Source organism: Anthonomus grandis, chromosome 8 (genome assembly GCF_022605725.1).
Source record: "Anthonomus grandis grandis chromosome 8, icAntGran1.3, whole genome shotgun sequence".
Taxonomy (NCBI): domain Eukaryota; kingdom Metazoa; phylum Arthropoda; class Insecta; order Coleoptera; family Curculionidae; genus Anthonomus; species Anthonomus grandis.
Window position 1 is genome coordinate 26,521,328 of NC_065553.1, and position 21,346 is coordinate 26,542,673.

Below are 21,346 nucleotides of genomic sequence, written 5' to 3' on the forward strand. Positions count from 1 at the left end.
TTAACATGAGCTTTGCTTCGTCGTGGTACTGATCGTTGTTAATATCTAAAGTTGTATTCTACAATTTCTTTAGTTTTTTTTTTGCTAAATTATTATTCGCGGCTTTTTATCGCGTCATATGTAAGACAACCTTAATTTTGACCGAGAAGAGTCGCACGCACCTCTAGTCCAGTACTGCATCGTTCCTGATTGATGGGAACTGGCAGCATTAGCATTGGTATATAAACTACTGACCAAATAAGTCGCTCTCGATATATAAAGACACGCGAGTGAATTCCAAAAATTATAAGTGCCGGCACACCGTCAAACCCAGCAAATATTTGGAGGTGAACCTGGAGGAGCAGTCCTGAACAGAAGCGACAGCAAGGTGAGCCACAAATTATTTTGGGGTTGTCTTGGCCGTCGTCTTAATTTTTTATGCATTAATTAATTCAAGATACAGTCCACTATTTTTATATTTCTCCTACAATTAGAGATATGGATGTTTTACAAGACATAAAAAACAAATATTTTGAAATGTTCTATACCGGTACAATATTTTTTTTTAATTTCTCAAAAAACTTAATAGACAATTTTATGCTGATTAAAATAAGATCAAACACCACAAGGTTATCTTTTTTCTTCCTAAGATATCGCTGTTTGAATCCAACATCTGCTTCGAAGGACCAAATATGTTCCCCACATATCTCTCTAACCATTAGAGATACGGAAATTTTACAAGGAACAAAAAACATGTATTTTCTTGAAAATATTTCTACTACTTCTATTCAACCATAATGTTTTTTTTTAATTTTTCATCAATTTTTTTTAATCTTAATTTTTCAAAAAACTTAATGGACAATTTTATGCTGATTAAAATAAGCCTTAGCACCATAGGGTTGTCTGTTATCATTCCTTAGATATCGCCGATTGAACTGAAAATCCGGTTCAAAGGACCAAATTTTTTTTACAGGTATCTCCCTAACAACTGGAAATATTAAAATTTTATAAAAGACAAAAAATATTTATTTTTAAGCCTTTTATACAACGAAAGTATTTTTTCTTATTTTTTCATGAATTTTTTTTCAACCTTGTTTTTTAAAAATTTCAGGTTGATTAAAATAAACCCAAATATCACAAGATATTTTTGTTCCTGAAATATCGCCGTTTAAACCCAAAATCCGGCTCAAAGGACCAAACGTTTTCCCCAAATAACTCCCTAAGCATTAGAGATATGGAAATTTTACGAAAGACAAAAAACATTTAATTTTAGTATCCTATCCAACCATAGTGTTTTTATCTTGGTTTTTCAAAAAACTTAATAGACAATATCATGCTGATTTAAGTAATTGCTAACACCATAGGATTTTGTAAACCTTCAAAAAATCTCTTTTAAGAGTACTGGAGGAAGTAATGAGGTAAAGATTTAAGAATTTGATTTTTCTCGAAAACCATTGATTTAAAAAAAAAATTATGTCAATAGAAAACGTACTCAAAGGCTTCGTTTACACCACAGTATTTGATCCACATCTTTATCTTTAATAGCAAAACATTTACGAAAGATTTAAAAGTTTTTAAAGTACGAAAATGAAAATTTTTTAATATTTTTTTCTCGAAAACCGTTGTTTTTCAAAAATTTTCATTCTTGAAAGGATACTCAATGGCTTCAGTTAAATCATAGTCTTTGATTTACATTTGTATCTTTAATAGCATGATATTAAATACAACTTTCCAAATTCCAGGGGAAATTCATATATTAAATTTTTAAGTACATTTTTATAATACCTGGATTTTCAAATAGCAAGTTGAAGTTTGATGACATTAAGTGAAAATTTCCAAATTCCAACATTAAATTCAGACAATTTGCAGATATTACGTAAAATTTTTCAAGTTCAAGCAGAAATTCAGATATTAAGTTTAACTAAATAAATATTTTTAAATACTTTAAGTTAACTTTTTTAGATAATGAATAAAAATGTCGCAATTCCAACTCCTTCATTAAATTTTTGAATAAGTGAAAACTTCCAAGTATAAGCAGTCTTTAAGCAATTCACGTATATGTTTTGCCAGACAGTTGACTCCATTTTTTTCCAACTTCCTAGAAGAAACTTGATGATTTGAAATCGCTGGAAGAAGTAATTATCTAATTCTTCTTCTTCGAGTGCAAATTCTTGCCTAGGCGTCCGTTATATGCTTCTGTTAATTGCATCATTTTGGTATTCTCTTATATCTAAGAAACCACGAAAGCTTGCTTCTTCCTATTCCCCTCTTTCCTCCTTCGATCTTACCTTGAAGGATAAGGGGGCCTAAGTATGATATTAAAAGTTTTATATAACCAATTTTTTTTTCATTTCAACAATAATAAAATTATTCCTGATTTTCAGTGCGGATTTAGAAAGGGGTTTAGTACGGCTCCTGCTTTAGCATCGGTACTTGATCATGTCATTAAGAGTTTCGATGAAGGTCTTGTTAGTGTTTTGGTTTTATTGGGCTTCTCTAAGGCCTTTGATATTTTAGACCATAGGCTTCTATTAGCTAAACTTAAATACTATGGCTTTGAGTCCGATGCACTTAATCTGGTTGGATCATTTCTTCGAGACAGATCGCAAAGGATTAGTTTAGGTGACTCGGTATCAAATAATATTTCGATTAAATCTGGTGTACCTCAGGGTGCTATTTTATCCCCGCTCTTATTTATTATTTACATAATAGGCGTTATCGCTGCTCCTTTGTTTTGTAGTACACATGCTTATGCTGATGATACTCAGATCTGCTTTTCTTTCAAACCTCAAGATACTCAGGAAGCTGCCAGAAAAATAAACTCGGATCTTAATATAGTTAATCAATTAGCTTACGAACATAATCTTAACTTAAACCCCAACAAGACAAAGTTATTGTGTTTTGGTAGTAAAACCAAAAAAGACATGGTAAAAAAGTCGTTAAATCTACACATTGGTGCCACAAAAAATTTGGGCTTAATAGTGGATGAAGATCTAAGATTTCATGAACATGTGCGGAAGATTATTAAAAAAGGATTTTATGCTTTTAAATTAATTTATAACAACCGACAACTGTTAAACTTTCCATTAAAAAAGATGTTGTGCGATAGCCTTGTTTCATCGCATTTTAATTATTGTGACTTTCTGTACGGGCCTTGTCTAACTGCGGAGGATAAATATATAATTCAAAAGGTACAAAATGCATGCTGTAGGGTTTTGTATGGAATACGTAAATGTGACCATGTCTCTCATTTGATCTCTGAATGCAACTGGCTGAACATGGAAAACCGAAGAATACACCATCTTCTAAATTTTGTTCATAAATTGCTTACTGAGGCAGAAGCATCTTAATTTCTTAAATTCAAATTTTTATCACGCACAACAATTCACAATGTTAACGTTAGATCACGCCATGCTTTTACTGTACCACAACATAAAACAGCCATGTTTCGGAGATCTTTTATTTTCAACGCCATCAGCATATACAATCTCATACCAAACAATTTGAAAATTCTTAATATAAATAAATTTAAATTGAAATCTCGACAGTTTCTAATGGACAGACAAATGTGAACATGCAGGGAAGTGCTGGGTGATGACCTGCGGTGGGCGCGGGGTACCTTCGATACTTTTGTTGCGACTGGGGGAGGTCGATTGTCTGTTGCCATTGCCAACATGGGTCAGCCAGTCATGTCAGTCATGAACCGACAGGGTATTATTTTTGTTTTGTTGAAAAATAGTTATACAACATATGTCAAGAATATCGCGTATTTAAGTATTCAAATATTTTATCTTAGGTGAACCTTAAATGGGTTAAGTGAGAATAGCAGCTTGCTAGACTTCGCCCTTTAAGTTTACACAAGTTTTTCTTTGTTTCCATTGTACTTAAGTATCTTATTTTTTTGTAACTTATAAAGGTTAATAAAAGTCGTTTTTATTTATTTATTTATTTATATTCTTCTATATTTTATTACTTCGAAAAGTTCACAATCTTCTATTTGTGCTTTTCGAAGAACTTCTGCATTTCTTATGTGATCTACCCGTGATATTCTCAGACACCACATCTCGAATGTTTTCAATTTATTTATGGAACTGGATCTTAATATTCAGGTCTCTACATCCTACAAAAGAACTAACCAAACGTAAGATTTTAGGATTCTGTATCTTAGTATGAAGTTTAGATTTTTATTTGTGACAAATTTTTTGTATTTAAGAAAGGTTGCTCCTAATTGTTCTATTCTATATCTAATCTCTTGTTCTGGGTCCCAATTTTGGTTCATATATGCCAGATACTTAAATTGCATCACTTACTCAATATTCTTTTCATTTCTCTGAATTCTGATTTGTGGAATATCAGTCTTACTCACGACCATAAACTTCGTTTTTTTATACAGGATGTTTCTTAACCTATACGCATAAACTTGGGAAATTATTGCTAATGATAAATAATGACTAATAGTAAAAAAAAATGTAAGTAAAATATTTTTAGTTTCTGAGATAATTCTTTTTTTTCACAAAAATGTAAGAACTTGATCAGGTGGAATTTTGTTTTCAAATTAAGAAGTAAACAAGTCCGGATGATGTTTATTATGTTTAGTAGTACCTACTTTGCTATCAGTTGATACAGTTGTGGTCGTATTTCGTTTTTTATTAAAATTATGCCGCATAATTTTTCAAATGAGGAACTAATGGACATGTTACTGGCATACGGGGAAATAAGGCAAAACAGTGTGGCTGCAGCTAATCTTTATGCACAAAGGTTTCCTCATAGGTATCATCCGTCGCGTGAAGCTTTTTTGCGTGTGGTTCAGCGGGGTAGAGAAACTGGAAATTTGCGACCGAGGCCAGGGCAACATGGTGGAGCCATTAGACCTAGGCGCATTTTAAATCTGGAGAATTTGATTTTAGATATCATCGAAGAGCATCCTGACATAAGCACTAGAACAATTGCAACGCAATTTGGATTATCACTAGTCACAGTTTGGCGAATTTCAAGGCATGAATTACTGTATCCATTTCACGTCCAAAGGGTACAAGCTTTACTTCCAAGGGATCATGCGCCTCGAGTAAACTTTTGCGAGTGGTTGTTACATCAGCAGCAGTTAAACCCAAACTTTACCAGGAACATTTTAGCGACGAATGAAGCAATTTTCACACGCAATGGTATTTACAATTTTCGCAACACGCATTTTTGGGCAGTTGAAAATCCGTATGCCATTCGGCGAACAAACTTTCAACAACGATTTTCAGTAAATGTGTGGGCTGGAATTGTAAACGGAATACTTATTGGCCCTTTCATTTTGAAAAATCGTCTAACTGGTGCTTTTTATTTACAATTCTTGCGACGAAATTTGCCGGTACTCCTTGAAGAATTCCCTCTTCACATTAGGCAGAATTTGTGGTTTCTTCATGATGGTGCTCCACCACATTTTGCGCGACCAGTGAGACGGCATTTGGATCGAATGTGCCCCGAACGATGGATAGGCCGAGATAGTCCAATTGGATGGCCTCCTCGATCACCCGACCTTAATCCGCTTGACTTTTATTTTTGGGGTTAGCTAAAATCTCTGATGTATGTAACCGAAGTTGACAATGAACAAGAATTAAGAAATCGGATATTTGCTGCCGTCGAGGAAATTCGACTACAACCTGGATTAGCTGCTGTCTGCAACTCTTGGATTAGGCGTGCTCAATTATGTGTTGAAAGTCATGAAAATAATTTCGAACAGTTACTATAATAGTTAAATAAACATTTATTTTGGAGAATTTACGTTTTTTTTTAAATTTTAATTAATAAGTCGTTTATCTCCGTAACTAAAACTATTTTACTAAATTTTTTTTTCACTATTAGTCATTATTTGCCGTCAGCAATAATATCCCAAGTTTATGCGTATAGGTTAAGAAACACCCTGTATACATTTTTAGGCCTAATCTTGTGCTTGTTTCATTTACGTGATTTAATACAGTATCTGCGGAAATTATTACAGTATCTGGATATCTAATATTGTTGATATACAGTGCGTCCCAAAAGTTATAAAATTAAGCAATGGGCTTTTTGCAAAAATGCTCGGACTCGTCGATTTTTAATTCAAGTTACGCTTTTTTATACGTGAAGTATATACAGGGTTGCTTAAAAATAAATGTCAAAATTTATTTTTTCAAATGAAAACACCTTTTTTATTTTATTTTTGAATTTCGCGTGGAATTCTAGGTATGTGTCATGCATTACATCCTATGCCTAAATTCAATAGTTATCGAAAAAGCACGATTCATGTAAGGAATAAAAAACAAACAAAATTAAATTAAATGTTTAAAATAGTTGTCATTCACGCCTTCACAATATCCAAGGCAATCACTAAACTCGCGTTGCACATTTTTAATCATTTCCTGAGTTACGTTGTCTGCAAATCCTCTGTTTTAAGTTGTCTATATAGTTATAGATTATTTGGCCAATATTAGCAAATAAAAGTCCATTGGTATTAAGTCAGGTGACCTAGCAAGCTATTCGACGGGTCCTTTCCTTCCAATCCACCCATTAGTAAATCTTTCATCCAAAAATTAGTTCTTTATCAGGATAGTCTAGGCGCAATGGATTTGAAAACAAAGCTAGTAATACTGAAACTGATTCGAATTGGAGAAAATCGAGATACACTTGTCCCGATAAAGTCTATTCAAAGAAAAATGGTCCTATTTTTTTCTCGTTCGTTAACTTCACCATTCTGCATACTCTAACTTTGCTCGGACACTTGACCATATCTGTTTGGCGTACAACTGTCATACAGTTTCTATGAAAATACAGGGTCAGCAGCTAACATTAAAAAAACATGAATGAATGAAATTTTTCTCTGTTTATAAAGACTCTTAGAGATAAGGTGCGAGCTTCAATAATATTGTTTGGCCGTGTTTTTTTTAATAATTGTTAACTTTAGGTATGGGACATGATGCATGAGATATACGTAGAATTCTACGCGAAATTTAAAAATGTAATAAATAAAGGTACTTCATTTGAAAAAATAAAGTTGATGGTTGAAATTGATTATCGCAACTTGATCGCAACAAAATCGACGGGTCTGAGCGTTTTTGCAAAAATCCCATCGCCTAATTTTAAATAAATTTAGTTATAACTTCTGGGATGCACTATATATCCCCTCTAATACCTATTAAGTTATCTAAAATTGACTCAAAAAAGACTCTTTTCGACTAGAGATTAAAGAATATCGGGGAGAAAACGTAATGCCTTACACCCTTTTTTATATTGATTTGCTCGGTTGTTGACAAGTTGATCAATCACATATCCGCTTTTTGGTTCCAGTACAGATCACTCATTAATCAAAGGTCTTTACCATCTATGAACGCAGGTCCTTAAGGTACGTTGCGTAGTTTACTAGTATATTAGTAGGTTGTGTTTTACATTATCGAAGGCCTTCTCATAATCGATTAATTATATGAAAACGTAATTTCTTTGGTCCTGACAATTATATACCGCAATGTTTATATACTGAATATTGCTTCTCTTATTCCAAAACCATTTTTAAACCCAAACTGACTGCTACTGTAGGTATTATTAGGACGACTGAGATATTCAGCTTCTTCACATCGTTCAGTCAGCCTAATCTCATTTCTGATTCTTCTTTTTAGGTCCCTGTACTTGTTACTGTCATTCCAAATTTTGCACAATTATCGTTTTTTCATTCCATTCTTCCAGTAATTAATTAATTTCTGTAAAATAAGACAATTTTTAAATCCAACCTCTTAAACTCCACCTCCTAAAGCTAAATCGACTGACCCTATAAACATACTAAATACCTTGTTTTTAATTATTAGCCCACAGTGGAGGGTTGTGCCTTACCACTAATCCCTACCAAAATAGACGAGAAAGAAAGCGGGTATCGATTCGGATTCCATACAAACTCCCGATTAGAATTTAACACACCCAGAGGAAAGTTCCGTAAAAACTTCGATTTTGACCTAGAGTTCAAGACCAGCGAAGAAAATGCCATCATTTTCTACGTGTCAGACGTTAAAACCCACAAGCATTATGCCGCATTACTTTTACAGGACGGATATGTATGAAACACACTGTAATAATTTTAAATAGTAATTTTAACGTTTTTGTTTTTCTTTAGTTGGTATTCACGTTTAAAGGAGAACATTCTAGCCCCATGATAATAAAATCCCAAATGACTTACAACGATGATAAATGGCACAAAGTGGACTTTAGCAGAGATGGTTCCGAAGGTAAAATGGTTATCGATTTTGGATCGCTTACTGGAAGAATTCCACATAAAACTGTTTCGTTGGATCTGCATATTCCTTTCTATCTTGGCGGAGTGCCTCAGGAGGATTATAATTTCGTATCGGCCAATATTGTAAGTATTCATTAAGTTCATAGAACATTGACAGGCTAGAATTACCATTGCCGTGTAACTATAGGCAGTTTGTTTATTTACAACATCTCTGATGCAATCATGCCAAATGCTTAAGTAGAAATAGAAAAAAAACACACTTTATATTATACCGTAAAATGGGATGGCTTTGATCATTTTAGAGTTAATTTTGTCAATATCTGGTTTGTTTTTTAACGTGTTTTAAAATAAAAAATGGTTAATGACAGATCTATATAGGTAAAGTCCGAACCTTTTCTTAAGAAGTAAAATTATCAAAAAATTTAATATAAAAAAATAAAAAATGTGATGATTAACTTCATACCCGATATGGGACGTCTTTGATAGCCCCCCTGGAAATACGTTTAGAATGCACTTAACATGTATCAAGTGATCATACTCGTACATACCTGTATGTCACCATTTTTTGTAAATTTTGAAAAAACTGATTTTTATATTTTTCTCAATTTTCCGAAAACTATAGAAAAAATAATTGTTTTTATTATTGCGCTGGATTCTACGTAGAAGAATCTATAATGGAACGCCTTGCTTTCGAGAAATAAAACAGGGTGTTTTCAGGTTTTACTCAAAAACATTAAGGTTATGTGAGAAAAGTAAAGATACAAAAACTATAGATTTTTTTATCACCTATAATTTTCTTTAAAAAAAAATTTTTCTCTGGCAATTATTTTATTTTTTGCGAAAAAATCGTTTTTTCATAAAGACAACCCTTACCCCCCACCCACCCCACACAACTTACCAATAAGAAATTGTTTTCAAAAATCATTATTTTCCAAAATAATACGTATGACTAACAGCTGATTTCGTCATTAATATCCAATCTAATAATACAGTGTGTTTATTTAAATTTTTTATAATTATATATATATGTATATTATTAATAATTTATTACAAAAAAAAGTGCTATCAGATTGGATAGTATAGACAAAAAAACGGTAATTTTTCAAAAGAATTTTTGACTGGGTCAATGTTTGGGGCGGTTGGGGGGTGTAAGGGTTTTGTTGATGAAAAACAATGTTTTTGCAGAAAATATATATTTAATATTTAATTTAATAACACTATTTAAATTTGATATGAATTGATTTTCTAAATAAATACTTAGTATAAAAACAGCGTCTTTAGATTGGATAATATGGACAAAAAATAGTGATTTTTCAGAAGAATTTCGTAGTAATCAAGTTTAAAAACTAGATATGTAAATCCCGTGTCAATTTTTTCAAATGTCGAATTTTTCTCCCACGATAATAATATATGATGTGTTGCTTGGGTACAGAGGATTTTTTGAACAAGGCTTATGTTTGAGCCAAAAATCAAAATTTCCGAAAAGTGAAAAACAAAGCGACTGGAATATAGAGTATATAACAATATATTAGCAACAAAAAATCCTTACAACGCAATTTTCTAACTATAAGAGAAATGATACAAAGAAAATATGTTATAAGTATAATTTTAAGACATAATTTTTTAGAAAATTACCAGGAATAGCTCTAAAAAATTATAATTTCTTTTTTTTTTTTGATAACTAGTTGGTTCTAGAGAAAAAGTATTTAAGTAAAGGTTGTGGAGCCTAAAAAGAGGTGCCATTTGCAAAATATTTCAAGTTCATATACAGTGCCGGCCAAAAATAGAGAAATTTTTAAATTATTTTCTAATTTAATTTTTTTTATTAAAAATGTTTATCTTAGCCTAAGCCATACATTCATACCAAAATAGTTTGAATATTTATCACAGGAATGTAAATAGTAAACAATGTTTTTTTTACTTCAGGACATAAATAGAGAAACTTTTTGTATTAAATATTTTAAATTAAATAGGTCTCGTTTGAAGCAGTTCGTTTTCGATTGTGAAGAAGCCTATTTAGTATTTAAATGCCTCGAGGTATAAATTTATCTGAACAAATAAAAAAACTTATAATTGAGAAGCACAATGCGGGAGTAAAACAAGTAATAATCGCTAGAGATCTTCATAAAAGTGTCATTTGTATGTTCAAGTGTCACTTGAACATACTCCGTTTAAAAGTCGGCGTTATAGTTTTTTTGATACAGCACATTTTGTTTTGGGGGCGGCTTTGATAAACATGACTTCACTACTACATTTTACTTTTTAGCATTTTTATTAATAAAAATAAAATACACCGAATTACAAAATGCACACAAAACCACATTTACAAAAAACATCCTTACAAAAGTAAAAACAAATCTGAAAAATAGAACTTAGACCTATTTTTTTAAATAGGAACTATAGTATTATTTCGCTGATAATGTTTGCTGAGAAATTTAGGTTCCATCAACATTTGCTGCTAGAGGCAGAAAGGCACAAATGTCTGACAACGGCACGGTCGATATATTTTTTAACACAAGTTTAAAAGTGGTTTTTTCTTTGTTTGTCGACTTATAACCAATGACTGTATATTCAGTTTGTGAAGACTGTTCTTGAATTTTACACAATAGTATTCGAATTGTTCAAGAAAACTAACCAAAACAAAACACCCTGATACTAATAGATGTGGATCGGGCTGCATATATTCTGTCCCAGCTACGAGTAAACCATCGAAATATTTTCTGGCTCCAGGACGTCAAAAACTTCCTCGGCTTCATCTGAACACTTTTTTCGGGTTCTATATGGATGCGTTTTCTTTTTCGTTGAATTATTTGACTGTTTTGGCCGCCAAAACGATTTTCCCGTAGTAATTCTGAAAGATCATCTTCAAAGATAGGTCATGGATTATTAAGGTTTTCGTTCCTTGATGTGCCTGAAATTTTGTCAAGGACCTTCCTGGGGTTAAATGGGTGTATACCACATGCGTAGAAATCGTTAATCAGATTTCGCTTTATTGCCGAATCTTCTTGATCTCCTTAATATTGGTTTGTGGCGGAGGTTGGTCCATTTGCTGTAGAGCACGCTTTAACAGCGATGGAAAAATATCCTTTGGGATACTAGAAACTCTATTTTTTAATTTGTTGTCCGTTAGTATAGAACCCCAGGCTACTTTCATGGGTTTAAAAAATGCCACGTCTAACGGTTGACATAATATATGGGTCGAAATGGTCCAAGACAAACGACAGAAATATTATTCTCTTTACATGAACGAATTATAGTACAGTCAATCTGTAACATTAAAAAAAAATATTCGATTTTCTGATTTTTGGAGGATCAATATGTGATCAATGTGGTTCATGAGAGAAGCTTAAATTCCAAAAGTTGAGATCCCCCTCCCCCCCGTTTTTTGGGAAACTGAAAAAAAATTGGATTCGTTTTTCTGGGTAAACCGTAGGTCGGAACGAAAATTGGAAAAACCTAGAGGGTGCCACAGTGGTTGGAAATGCAAAAAAAACGGACAAAACCCAAAAAATCAAATGTTACCATTTGAGGTAAAATACCTCTACATCTTGTCTACAGTGTGTCCCACTTAAGGGTTACCTACCCGTCTAAAGGTTTTGTTTCTTGACCAATTTTCAAAAACTTTTTTTTGTTGGATAGATGGTCAAAAATGGCACTTATGAGCCAAGTTCGACATTTAGAGAAAGCACATGACCTGCTTTCTCTAAATGTATTTCAATGCCTACTATATTCAAGTGCGAAAAATCGAGAAGTAGTATTAGCGATATTTATTTTTGAAAAATGGTACTGGATTATTGTTCAGGACCACTTAAAACATAAGTGTACCGAATTTGGTTATGATAGTATAAAGGGTATTGAAATAAATTGGAGTCAAATTTTTAAAATTGTTCTCAATTTGTTTGTTTTTTTATGAGTTTGTTTGTTAAATTCCAAAGATATGATTGTGTCTGGTTAAAAATTATTTTGTGGGAATTTTACCCAAGTATGCTATGAAAGATTCTTTCTAGAACACCGCTCCACCCTAGACAATTTACCTACCAAGTAGGCAAATCTACAATAAGTGCACTGCACTGCCTCGTAAGAGACATAGAAAAGTCAAACGACTGCAAAGAAATTGCTCTTACTGCATTCATTGACATAGAGGTAGCATTCGACAATACCTCACACCTGTCCATAACAAAAGCCTTGCAAGACTGAGGGGTGGAGGCCCCCATCGTAAAGTGGACAGGATCAATGCTCAAGCACCGCTCCATCACAGCAGAAATAAATGGAGCGACAGCAACAGTAACCACAGTAAAAGGATGTCCCCAAGGAGGGGTTCTGTCACCTCTACTGTGGACATTAGTAGTAAACAAAATTCTTAACATATTAAGTAGATCCGGATTCACAGCTCTGGGCTACGCAGATGACCTGGTAGTAATAGTTAGGGGCAAGCACGAGGGCGTAATATCGAATCGAATGCAAAGTGCCCTAAATACTATACAAAACTGGGGCGAAACTGAATGATTATCTTTAAATCCTAGAAAAACAATTTTAGTGCTGCTTACCAGAAAAAGGAAGCTAGAACTCAGAGCACCTATATTAAACGGAACTCAGGTAACATTTTCTAACGAGGTGAAATACCTGAGGGTTACCTTGGACCACAAACTAACTTGGAACAATCATCTAGACAAGACCATTTCCAAAGCCATAGTGGCAATCTGGACATGCCGCAAACTCGTTGGCAAGACATGGGGGCTAAAACCGAAAATGGTATACTGGATCTACCAAACAGTCATTAAGCCCATCATCACATACGCTTCGCTGGTATGGTGGCCGAAGACCAAACAAATAACCGCACAGACCAAATTAAACAAAGTCCAAAGGCTGATATGTCTAGGAATAACCGGGGCAATGTCTACTTGTCCTACCACAGCCTTAGAGACACTGCTAAACATGCCTCCATTTCACATAAGCGTGAAAAAAGAGGCAATTAACAGTGCTTACAGGCTTTTCCAAACCGGCAAATTCAAGCCTGGGGATTTAAGTGGTCACCTGCGCATCCTCGAAGAAATTAAACTGGAAAATGCCAGCAAACCACGTGACCACATAACGGCCACATAACGGCCTAGAAATTCCATTCGAAGTGATCATAGATGATCGCCAATCATGGGAGAAAAAAGAAGTACCAAAAGCCGACAATGCATCGCTATGGTACACAGACGGTTCCAAACTAACAGAAGGAGCAGGACTGGGCGTGTCAGGCCCTAACATTAAGATCTTAAAGTCACTGGGCAAATACCCTAACATCTTTCAAGCTGAAGTGCTTGCCATAGACATATGCGCAGAAGAGTGCATCAACCAAGGCCTCCAAAGAAAACACATATTTATACTATCAGACAGCCAAGCTGCTCTAAAGGCCCTGAAAGCTTTTAAATGTGATTCAAAGCTAGTCTGGGAGTGCAAACAAACCCTAAAGCGCCTTACAACAAAGAATCAAGTAACACTAATGTGCCTACCTGGCCACCGGGGTATAGAGGGGAACGAAGAAGCCGATCGCCTTGCAAAAAAAGGGGCTCAAACACCATATTATGGTCCAGAGCCATACTGTGGTTTAATGAAGACCCACATCACCGAAGACCTAAACAGGTGGGAAAAAGAACAATTGCTGTCGCACTGGAGAAGAGCACCAGGACTAAGACAGGCAAAAAAGTTTATAACCACTTCTAGAAAAGGAGCTGAACAGCTCCTAGACATGAACAGATCAGACATCAGAACAGCAGTCGGACTCCTAACCGGTCATTGCCCAGTGAAATATCACTTAAAGGCAATAGGTATAACAGAGGACGACCAATGTAGATTCTGCAGCAATGCCACAGAAACAGCAGAACACCTGATCTGTGAATGCCCGACCCAATTTTGCAAGAGGCTCAAGTACCTGGAAAGGGTACAACCAACACCTCAAGAAGTGGGACAACTACCTTCCAAAAATATAGCTTTGTACGGCAGAAGTCTAAGACTTTTTGAGACAAACTAAGACAAGTAGAGTTATGCACAAAATATCTCACAGGTAGCAGTGCTGAGCGGCGGATCAGCCGAAACGACTCCCTTCTCAATCTACAATGCTATGAAAGAAAATGTTCCTGACAGTTTGTCAAAGTTTTCATGCATTTAGTTCATTTTAACTGCTTGTCGAACAATTATGGGTGATTATAATTTAAACGAAAGGGTTGAAGTAGTGCGGCTAGTTGGCGATGGATTTAGAACATTTCGTGAAGCTACGGCGGAGTTTAACAGGAGACATCCTGGTAAAAACATCCACCATTCAACAATAGCCAGAATAAACTACGGGTTTGATCAGTCTGGTTCAGTAGGCGGAGTACGTCCTCATTTACATCGTAATCGAGCAAATAAAATAACTAAATAATTCTTGAATACTTTAATGCTAATCCGCAATCTAGCATTAGAGTTGCTAGTGCCAACTTAAATATTTCCAAAAATTGCATATGGAGGTGTTTAAAGAAAAATAACAAGAAGCCTTTCAAGCCTATATTCCTTCACACTTTAGAACACGGGGATGAAGAACGCAGGATGGAATATTGTTTATGGTTACAAGGCGAGTATTTGGCTAACCCTACATTTTTGAAAAATATTTTATTCACCGATGAGGCAACATTTACTACAAACGGCATTGTGTCATCTCAAAATATTAGAATGTGGAGTAACGTAAATCCCCATTGGGTGATACAATGTAAAAGGCAGTATTCGCAGAAAATGGTGCAGTATCTTGAACGAACGTATAATCTGTAATATAAATGGACTTAATTTTCAACGATTCCTGGAAGGTGATTTTAGTGACCTAATCGATGATTTGCCGTTAGCCGAAACAAGAAACTTACACATACAATTTGACGGTGCGCCTATCCACAATGCAGTGGTAGTGCGGAATTGGCTAAATCAGAATTATCCGAATCGATGGATAGGACGAACAGTCCATTAATTCAGTGGCCAGCACGTTCCCCCGACCTTTCTCCCTTAGATTTTTTTCGTTGGGGAACCCTTAAAAACAAAGTGTACAAATTAAGACCGCAAACTCTACATGATCTTTGTGAGCGCATTAGACAAGAGTGTAATGAAATAAGCAGGGTACAGTTAAGAAGGGTGGTAGTAAACAACAGAAGACGCATAGAAAAATGTTGAAATTGAAGAAACTAATATTTAGTTTTGTGGCATTAATTTTTAAATTTGAGTGAGCAAAGATAAAATACTAATAGTATTATTATCTTTGGTGTTTGTGTGAGGTAATTCCTTAAGGTAATTATTTTCAGTTTTTGCTGCTTAGCCTACATTACATCATTAAGTAACTAGTAAAATAGTACAAAATAGTATGATAATATGATCAATTGTTGTTTATTGAAGGATATTTCCAACCTTTGTATTCTTAAGATGCATGCCAATTAGTGAAAATTTTTTAAAATATTCGTATTTGATTAAGAATGTTATTGCGCCTTTTAAAAATTTGACTCCAATTTATCACAACACCCTGATAACTATCATAACCAAATTTGGTACACTTATGTTTTAAGTGGTCCTGAATAATAATCCAGTACCATTTTTCAAAAATAAATATCGCTAATACTACTTCTCGATTTTTCGCACTTCAAACTTGAATACAGTAGGCCTTGGCTCATAAGTGCCATTTTTGACCATCTACCCAACAAAAAAAAGTTTTTGAAAATTGGTCAAGAAACAACAATTTTAGAGGATTGGCTAACCCTTAAGTGGGACACACTGTAGATGGCGTTAGGTTCCTATATTTTGGAGAGTCAGGTGATTTTATTGAATACCTGATGACAGGTGTGTCTCGAAAGGTAACCTATTCGGGAAGAGTCTGTGACTCAGCTGTTCGCTAAGTTTTTCAGCGCTCTGGAAAATCATTGTACAGATTCGAGTAATTGTGTTACAATCATCATACGACATGTAAAATGATCGTGAAGATGTGTGCAAAATTAATGTGTGGATAAAGTAATGTTTAAAATTTTTCGAGTTATCGTAAAAAAGGTGTAAATTTGACTGCTTTACGTTGCTGTTTTTGTATTAAAAAAAATTGTGTGTATCAAATTAGTTGTGATCGCGCGAGATCCCGCTAAGGTAAGAAGTATTTCATTTTGTGTAAAGTATCATGTACAAAATAGGGTTGACACAACCTTTTTTCCCCCTCTCCCCGTAAACGAATATTTTCTGGAGTCGCGTCGACGAAAACTTGATCAAACGTTTTCATTTTACGTTACAGGTTCTGTCAAGTGGTTTCAATATTAATATTGCATTTGACGAATATTGTTCAAAAACTGCGAGATTGTTCGTTGATTTGTATCCATGGTACAACATGTCGACGACTGACCACAAGGTGCTAATTCGTGGTGCGAAAATTGCTGAAAAATCGATTCTTCCTATTGGGCAACTATCGGAAGAGGCAGAAGAAGCCCGGAATAAGGATGTGAGCAATTGCAGATTTCTCCCGAAAATGTTCGCGGGAAAGTACGTTGGAAGACATTTTTCTGCGGCATTGATTTAAAGTTTGCAAAAACCAAAAGCAAAGCGAAGAAAAAGTTTGTTCCCAGAAGCAATTGCTCTTTTAACTTGTACGAATAATAATGATTGTGATCAGTCCAGTGCAAGAAACAAAGAACATGAACAATTGACAGATGAAAGCGACAACTATGACACTAACGATGATAACAACTATTCATAAGATTGAAGTTATTGTTGTAAGATAAATGTTAGTCAAATTTTATGATAAAATACTGGTTACAATACAATACATACTGGTTTTTTGCAAAAAATCCCATCATTTTGTTTCCGTCATTTTGAATTTAAAAAAATGAATACCATTTTCGAATTCTGCGACCCAGAAAACGTAAATAAAAGTTGATCGGCCGCCATTTTGTGCCCGCCATTTTGAGTTTCAAAAAATAAATCAAATTTTTGAATTCAGCGACCGCGAAAACGTAAAGTTGATTTTAATTCGAAGCGCTATTTTTTATACAATTTGGCCGCAATTTTGTGTTCGCCATTTTGAATTTTGAGAAACAAATATAATTTTTGAATTCAGCGACCCCAAAAACCTTGGGGTACATTCGACTTGATTGTCACACGTTTAGGGGTTTTGTCCAGAAATATTGGATTTCAGTCCACGGTGGGGCGCCAAAGTCACCAAAAATTTCTTTTTCCCATTTTGTTCTGTGGAATTATTTTTTTAACATCGCAAGAATTACAAAAATGTAGAGAACAAAAACCTCTATAATTCATGTATGCATTTTTTTTGTAAGATTAGCCGATTTTGAGATACAGCGGTTATAATATAATGACCCGCGCGGCGAGTCTGAAAGGGACGCAGCTGGCTGCCGGCGCGTTATTTTTTCTCTTTCCCAGTCCCCACGTGACCATTCTTCGCTCACTCTCTCGTAACATTTCCCGGGTTAATTTGGAGGAGAATGACGTTGAGGATCTACCTTCGCAAATTTTCAAATTGCCACAATACCCCAGCCCCACAAAGAACCCTTCTGTACTGAACGAAGCATAAACGTCAACTTCAGATACGTTTTCTAACTGCTCTTTGGAAGTAGATAAAGTTCAAGAACCACCAACAAAGAAAATCAAAAAAAGCCATATTTTTGTATCGTTTTTATATTTTTGCATGGTTTCCATGTTGCTGAATAAAGTAGTAACACTGATATCGATCAACATCATTTGCTATCACTTAGTATTCCATCCATTTAAGTGCTTCATTTAAATATAATCAGTCACATTCAGCAGCGTCCTCATACAGATTTATCACTGGCATACTTTTTTCTTCTCTTCTACTGAATTGTTCACCTTGTGCAAGTAAGAAAACGTTTCAATTACCAAAAAGTCAATTTTCCGAACGTACAGCGCTCTCTTTATATGTTCTTTTTTAATTTATGGAGTACTGTTTTACATTAATGTTAACAAATTCAGTTCTATATTGTTTCACATGGGCGATTCCGATAACAACCCACAGTCTTTGCAGAAAATGCAACCCAAAATATTTTTGAGTTGTCTAAAAATATTGTCAAAGAAGGGGAGTAGAAATACCTTTTTAGAATTACTTTAGTCTTACGATGCGCAAACTTTAGGCGACGTAAAACAGCTTCTGCAACACATGTTATGCAATGTACATACACAAGCGAGAACATATATATTTGACAGTGCAAAATATGAAAAAGAAATTTTTGGTGACTTTGGCGCCCCCTCGCTTTTCCAATTTTTGTTCTACAGCTTTGGGCCCGAGATAAATTGTAGAGAATAAGATTCTCTTCATTTTATGTCTGAATAATTTTTCTGTCCGACCTGCGGTTTAGCCCGAAAAACGAATGTTACGCCACTGGCAATTTTTTTCAATAAAAATTGGCTTCATTAGTAATTGACAATTTACTACAATAACCTGCATGCGAAATTTAGTTAAAATTGAGCTGGTAGCTTAAAAGTTATGATAAATAAACAAATAATTATTTTTAACTTTAATACCTTGTATCTTTGTTATTAAACATTTCTGAGAAAAAAATTATAATGAAAGTCTATTTCTTTTTAAATTCTCTATCACGTATTAAAATTAATGACGTTTAAACTGAACCACCCTGTATATGTATTGATATATAGCTGAAAATTGCCTTTTTTGAAAATGCGTGTAAACTTGACAACAGAGAATCGAAGAATATGTTAATAGGCAAAACATGTCCCCTTGTCGCTAAGCACATGTTGAACTCAAACAAAGTTGTTGTTTACTAATTCTAGTCTTTCAATGTTCTAAGCATTGAAGGTTTGCTTCGTACACCTTATTACACTTAGTCTACGCTGATTACACTTAGTCTTTTATTTCTGTTTCATATAGAGCCCTGAAGAAGACAAAGAACAAATACTTTTCTTTAGTACTTAACCAATATTGCATTCTTCCAGGTATTTTTCCAACTTCCTGGAAGAATGATTTAAAATGTTTAAAATTTGGAAGATTCTAATATATTCTCAAATAAAAAGAGAGGACTATTTGACATGAACAATATTCAAATAATTATTTAAATGGTACTCAATTAAACAGGAAGTTTAATTGAGTACTAAATGTGAAATAACTATTATACTGTTTAACATGACTCTATTTTAGAACACTACCGCACAATTTAACGGCTGCATACGGAACTTCAATATGAACAATAAACCTCTGGAAAACCCGAAAGTATACGGCGTGATACCTTGTTCAGAGAACTATGAAGTAAGTAAATTGGCCCTTTTCGATCAATTAAAAGACATTTAACTAATCCTTTTAGACTGGTACTTGGTTTGGCGGAGGAGACACTACCTACATTAAATTAAAAGAGCGGTATAATGTAGGAGAAATGTTTAATATTAAAATGGATATTAAACCTAGAGTTAATACAGGTACACATTATTTACATTTTTTATGTCATATATTATTATTATTATTATTCTTTATTCCAGGTGTCTTGTTAGCCGTCCATGGCAAAAAAGACTTCTTGGTATTAGAAATGTTGCATGGACAGCTAAGACTAACAGTAGAAAATGGTAGAGGACCAGTGGTGGCTACTTATTCTTCAGGAAATAATAATACGTTCAGTCTTTGTGATGGCAGATGGCACGAAATTCAAGGTAGGTCTACGACCATATCTTCATTTTAGCAAACCTTGAATTGGTTATAATGTTCTAAAAAATCCAGGCTATTAGGAACGATGAGCCTTCTGTCCAAAAGAAGTACCGCGACGAAGAAAAGGTTTTATTCTGTGTGTATAGACTGGAACTACTATTACTGCTTTTTCTAAGGAATGAGTCGATGGCCACTAATTTTGCTTCGGGTACCTCTTGATATAAGAATTCATATTTAACTCATCCCTCATCAAAATTAAATATTAACTTCATGCAGGAATTCGGGAAAACATAGTCAACATCCTCTCTCTGTCCACAGGAACAATGTAGGTTATTAAAAATGTTAAGCCTAAATAAATGACAGCAAAAATAGTTGCAAATTACATTTTTAAATCAAGATTTCTTAGAGGGTATTGTACCATTGCTGAAATGATTAGGTTCTATTGATCCAGTCAATGGTTATGGTTCGAGTTAAATCCTTTGAGCGTTAATCAAAAATTTACTCGAAGATTGCTCTCCTCTAGCAATACTAGAGTAAATACGGCACAGGGATTAACATTTCTCGTGATCATCGTAGATGAAGGCGCCTCTCTGGAGCTCAGCAACTTACTCGGTTTCTATTATGCCTTTGTTTATTTCTCATTAGGCTTAAGGAATCATACTGTGGGACAGTTCTAGCAGAGAAGAGAGCTATTGGAATTATGATACTGATGCTCAGTTCAGAGATCATTGCAGATCGCTTTTTGTTGTTGGATTACTAGAAATCCTTCCAGGAAGCAATTGAATCATTGTGATGTTTGAAAGGATTTTTGACAATGTAAATTATACCATTGGCTTACAATATTGATGTGTTAGGTGCAAAGGTTTGAACTTGACCACGTTTTGCGTTCGAGTTGAATCTTTTGAGCATGAATTAGGCCAAGACTGAAAGATTGGTAGGTCAATGAGTCACAGAGCTCAGCAACTTACTTACTTGCTAGTATGCTTTTTTTTATTCTCATTTAAGTTATGAAACCATACTCTTATGTATGTTTAAATTTTTCAATTTATATGTTTCTGCTTCAATTACCAAGTTTATACGGGCAATTAAACTACTTTAGCGGCTAAACCGGCTTAGAGATAATTCAGTTTGACTAGTGTTTACATAAAAAGAATAAGAAAGGGTTTCCGCCTTAAGATGAAACAGCTGTTTACCATTGCCAACCTAGGATTTAAAAAAAAATTGGTTGAGCTGACTAGTTAGTTTCTTACTTGAAAAGTTGACTAGTTTAACAAGTGATAACAAAATGATTTGGCAAAAAATTAACATATAACCTTAAAATATCTGTTTATTTATTTTTTTTAAAGCATTTAAGTACATTTGTGTGGGTAGCACTGGGAGTTAAATCGGTTGAGTGGTGACAGGTGTTTAAACGGTAGTTTAAAGCGTTTTGAAACTGGATCATTCACTTATTTAAATCGATTTAA

General features: G+C 34.3%; 1 protein-coding gene across 1 annotated transcript in view; it reads left to right on the forward strand.

The window, feature by feature from the left end:
• Nucleotides 1-21,346, forward strand: part of LOC126739393 (laminin subunit alpha) — a 328,515-nt gene that overhangs the window by 303,232 nt on the left and 3,937 nt on the right. Inside the window, exons 50-54 of the mRNA XM_050445058.1 lie at nucleotides 7,803-8,045; nucleotides 8,105-8,347; nucleotides 19,383-19,490; nucleotides 19,546-19,657; nucleotides 19,718-19,885. Coding sequence (XP_050301015.1) covers nucleotides 7,803-8,045; nucleotides 8,105-8,347; nucleotides 19,383-19,490; nucleotides 19,546-19,657; nucleotides 19,718-19,885 — 874 coding nt within the window. The remainder of the gene's footprint in view (nucleotides 1-7,802; nucleotides 8,046-8,104; nucleotides 8,348-19,382; nucleotides 19,491-19,545; nucleotides 19,658-19,717; nucleotides 19,886-21,346) is intronic.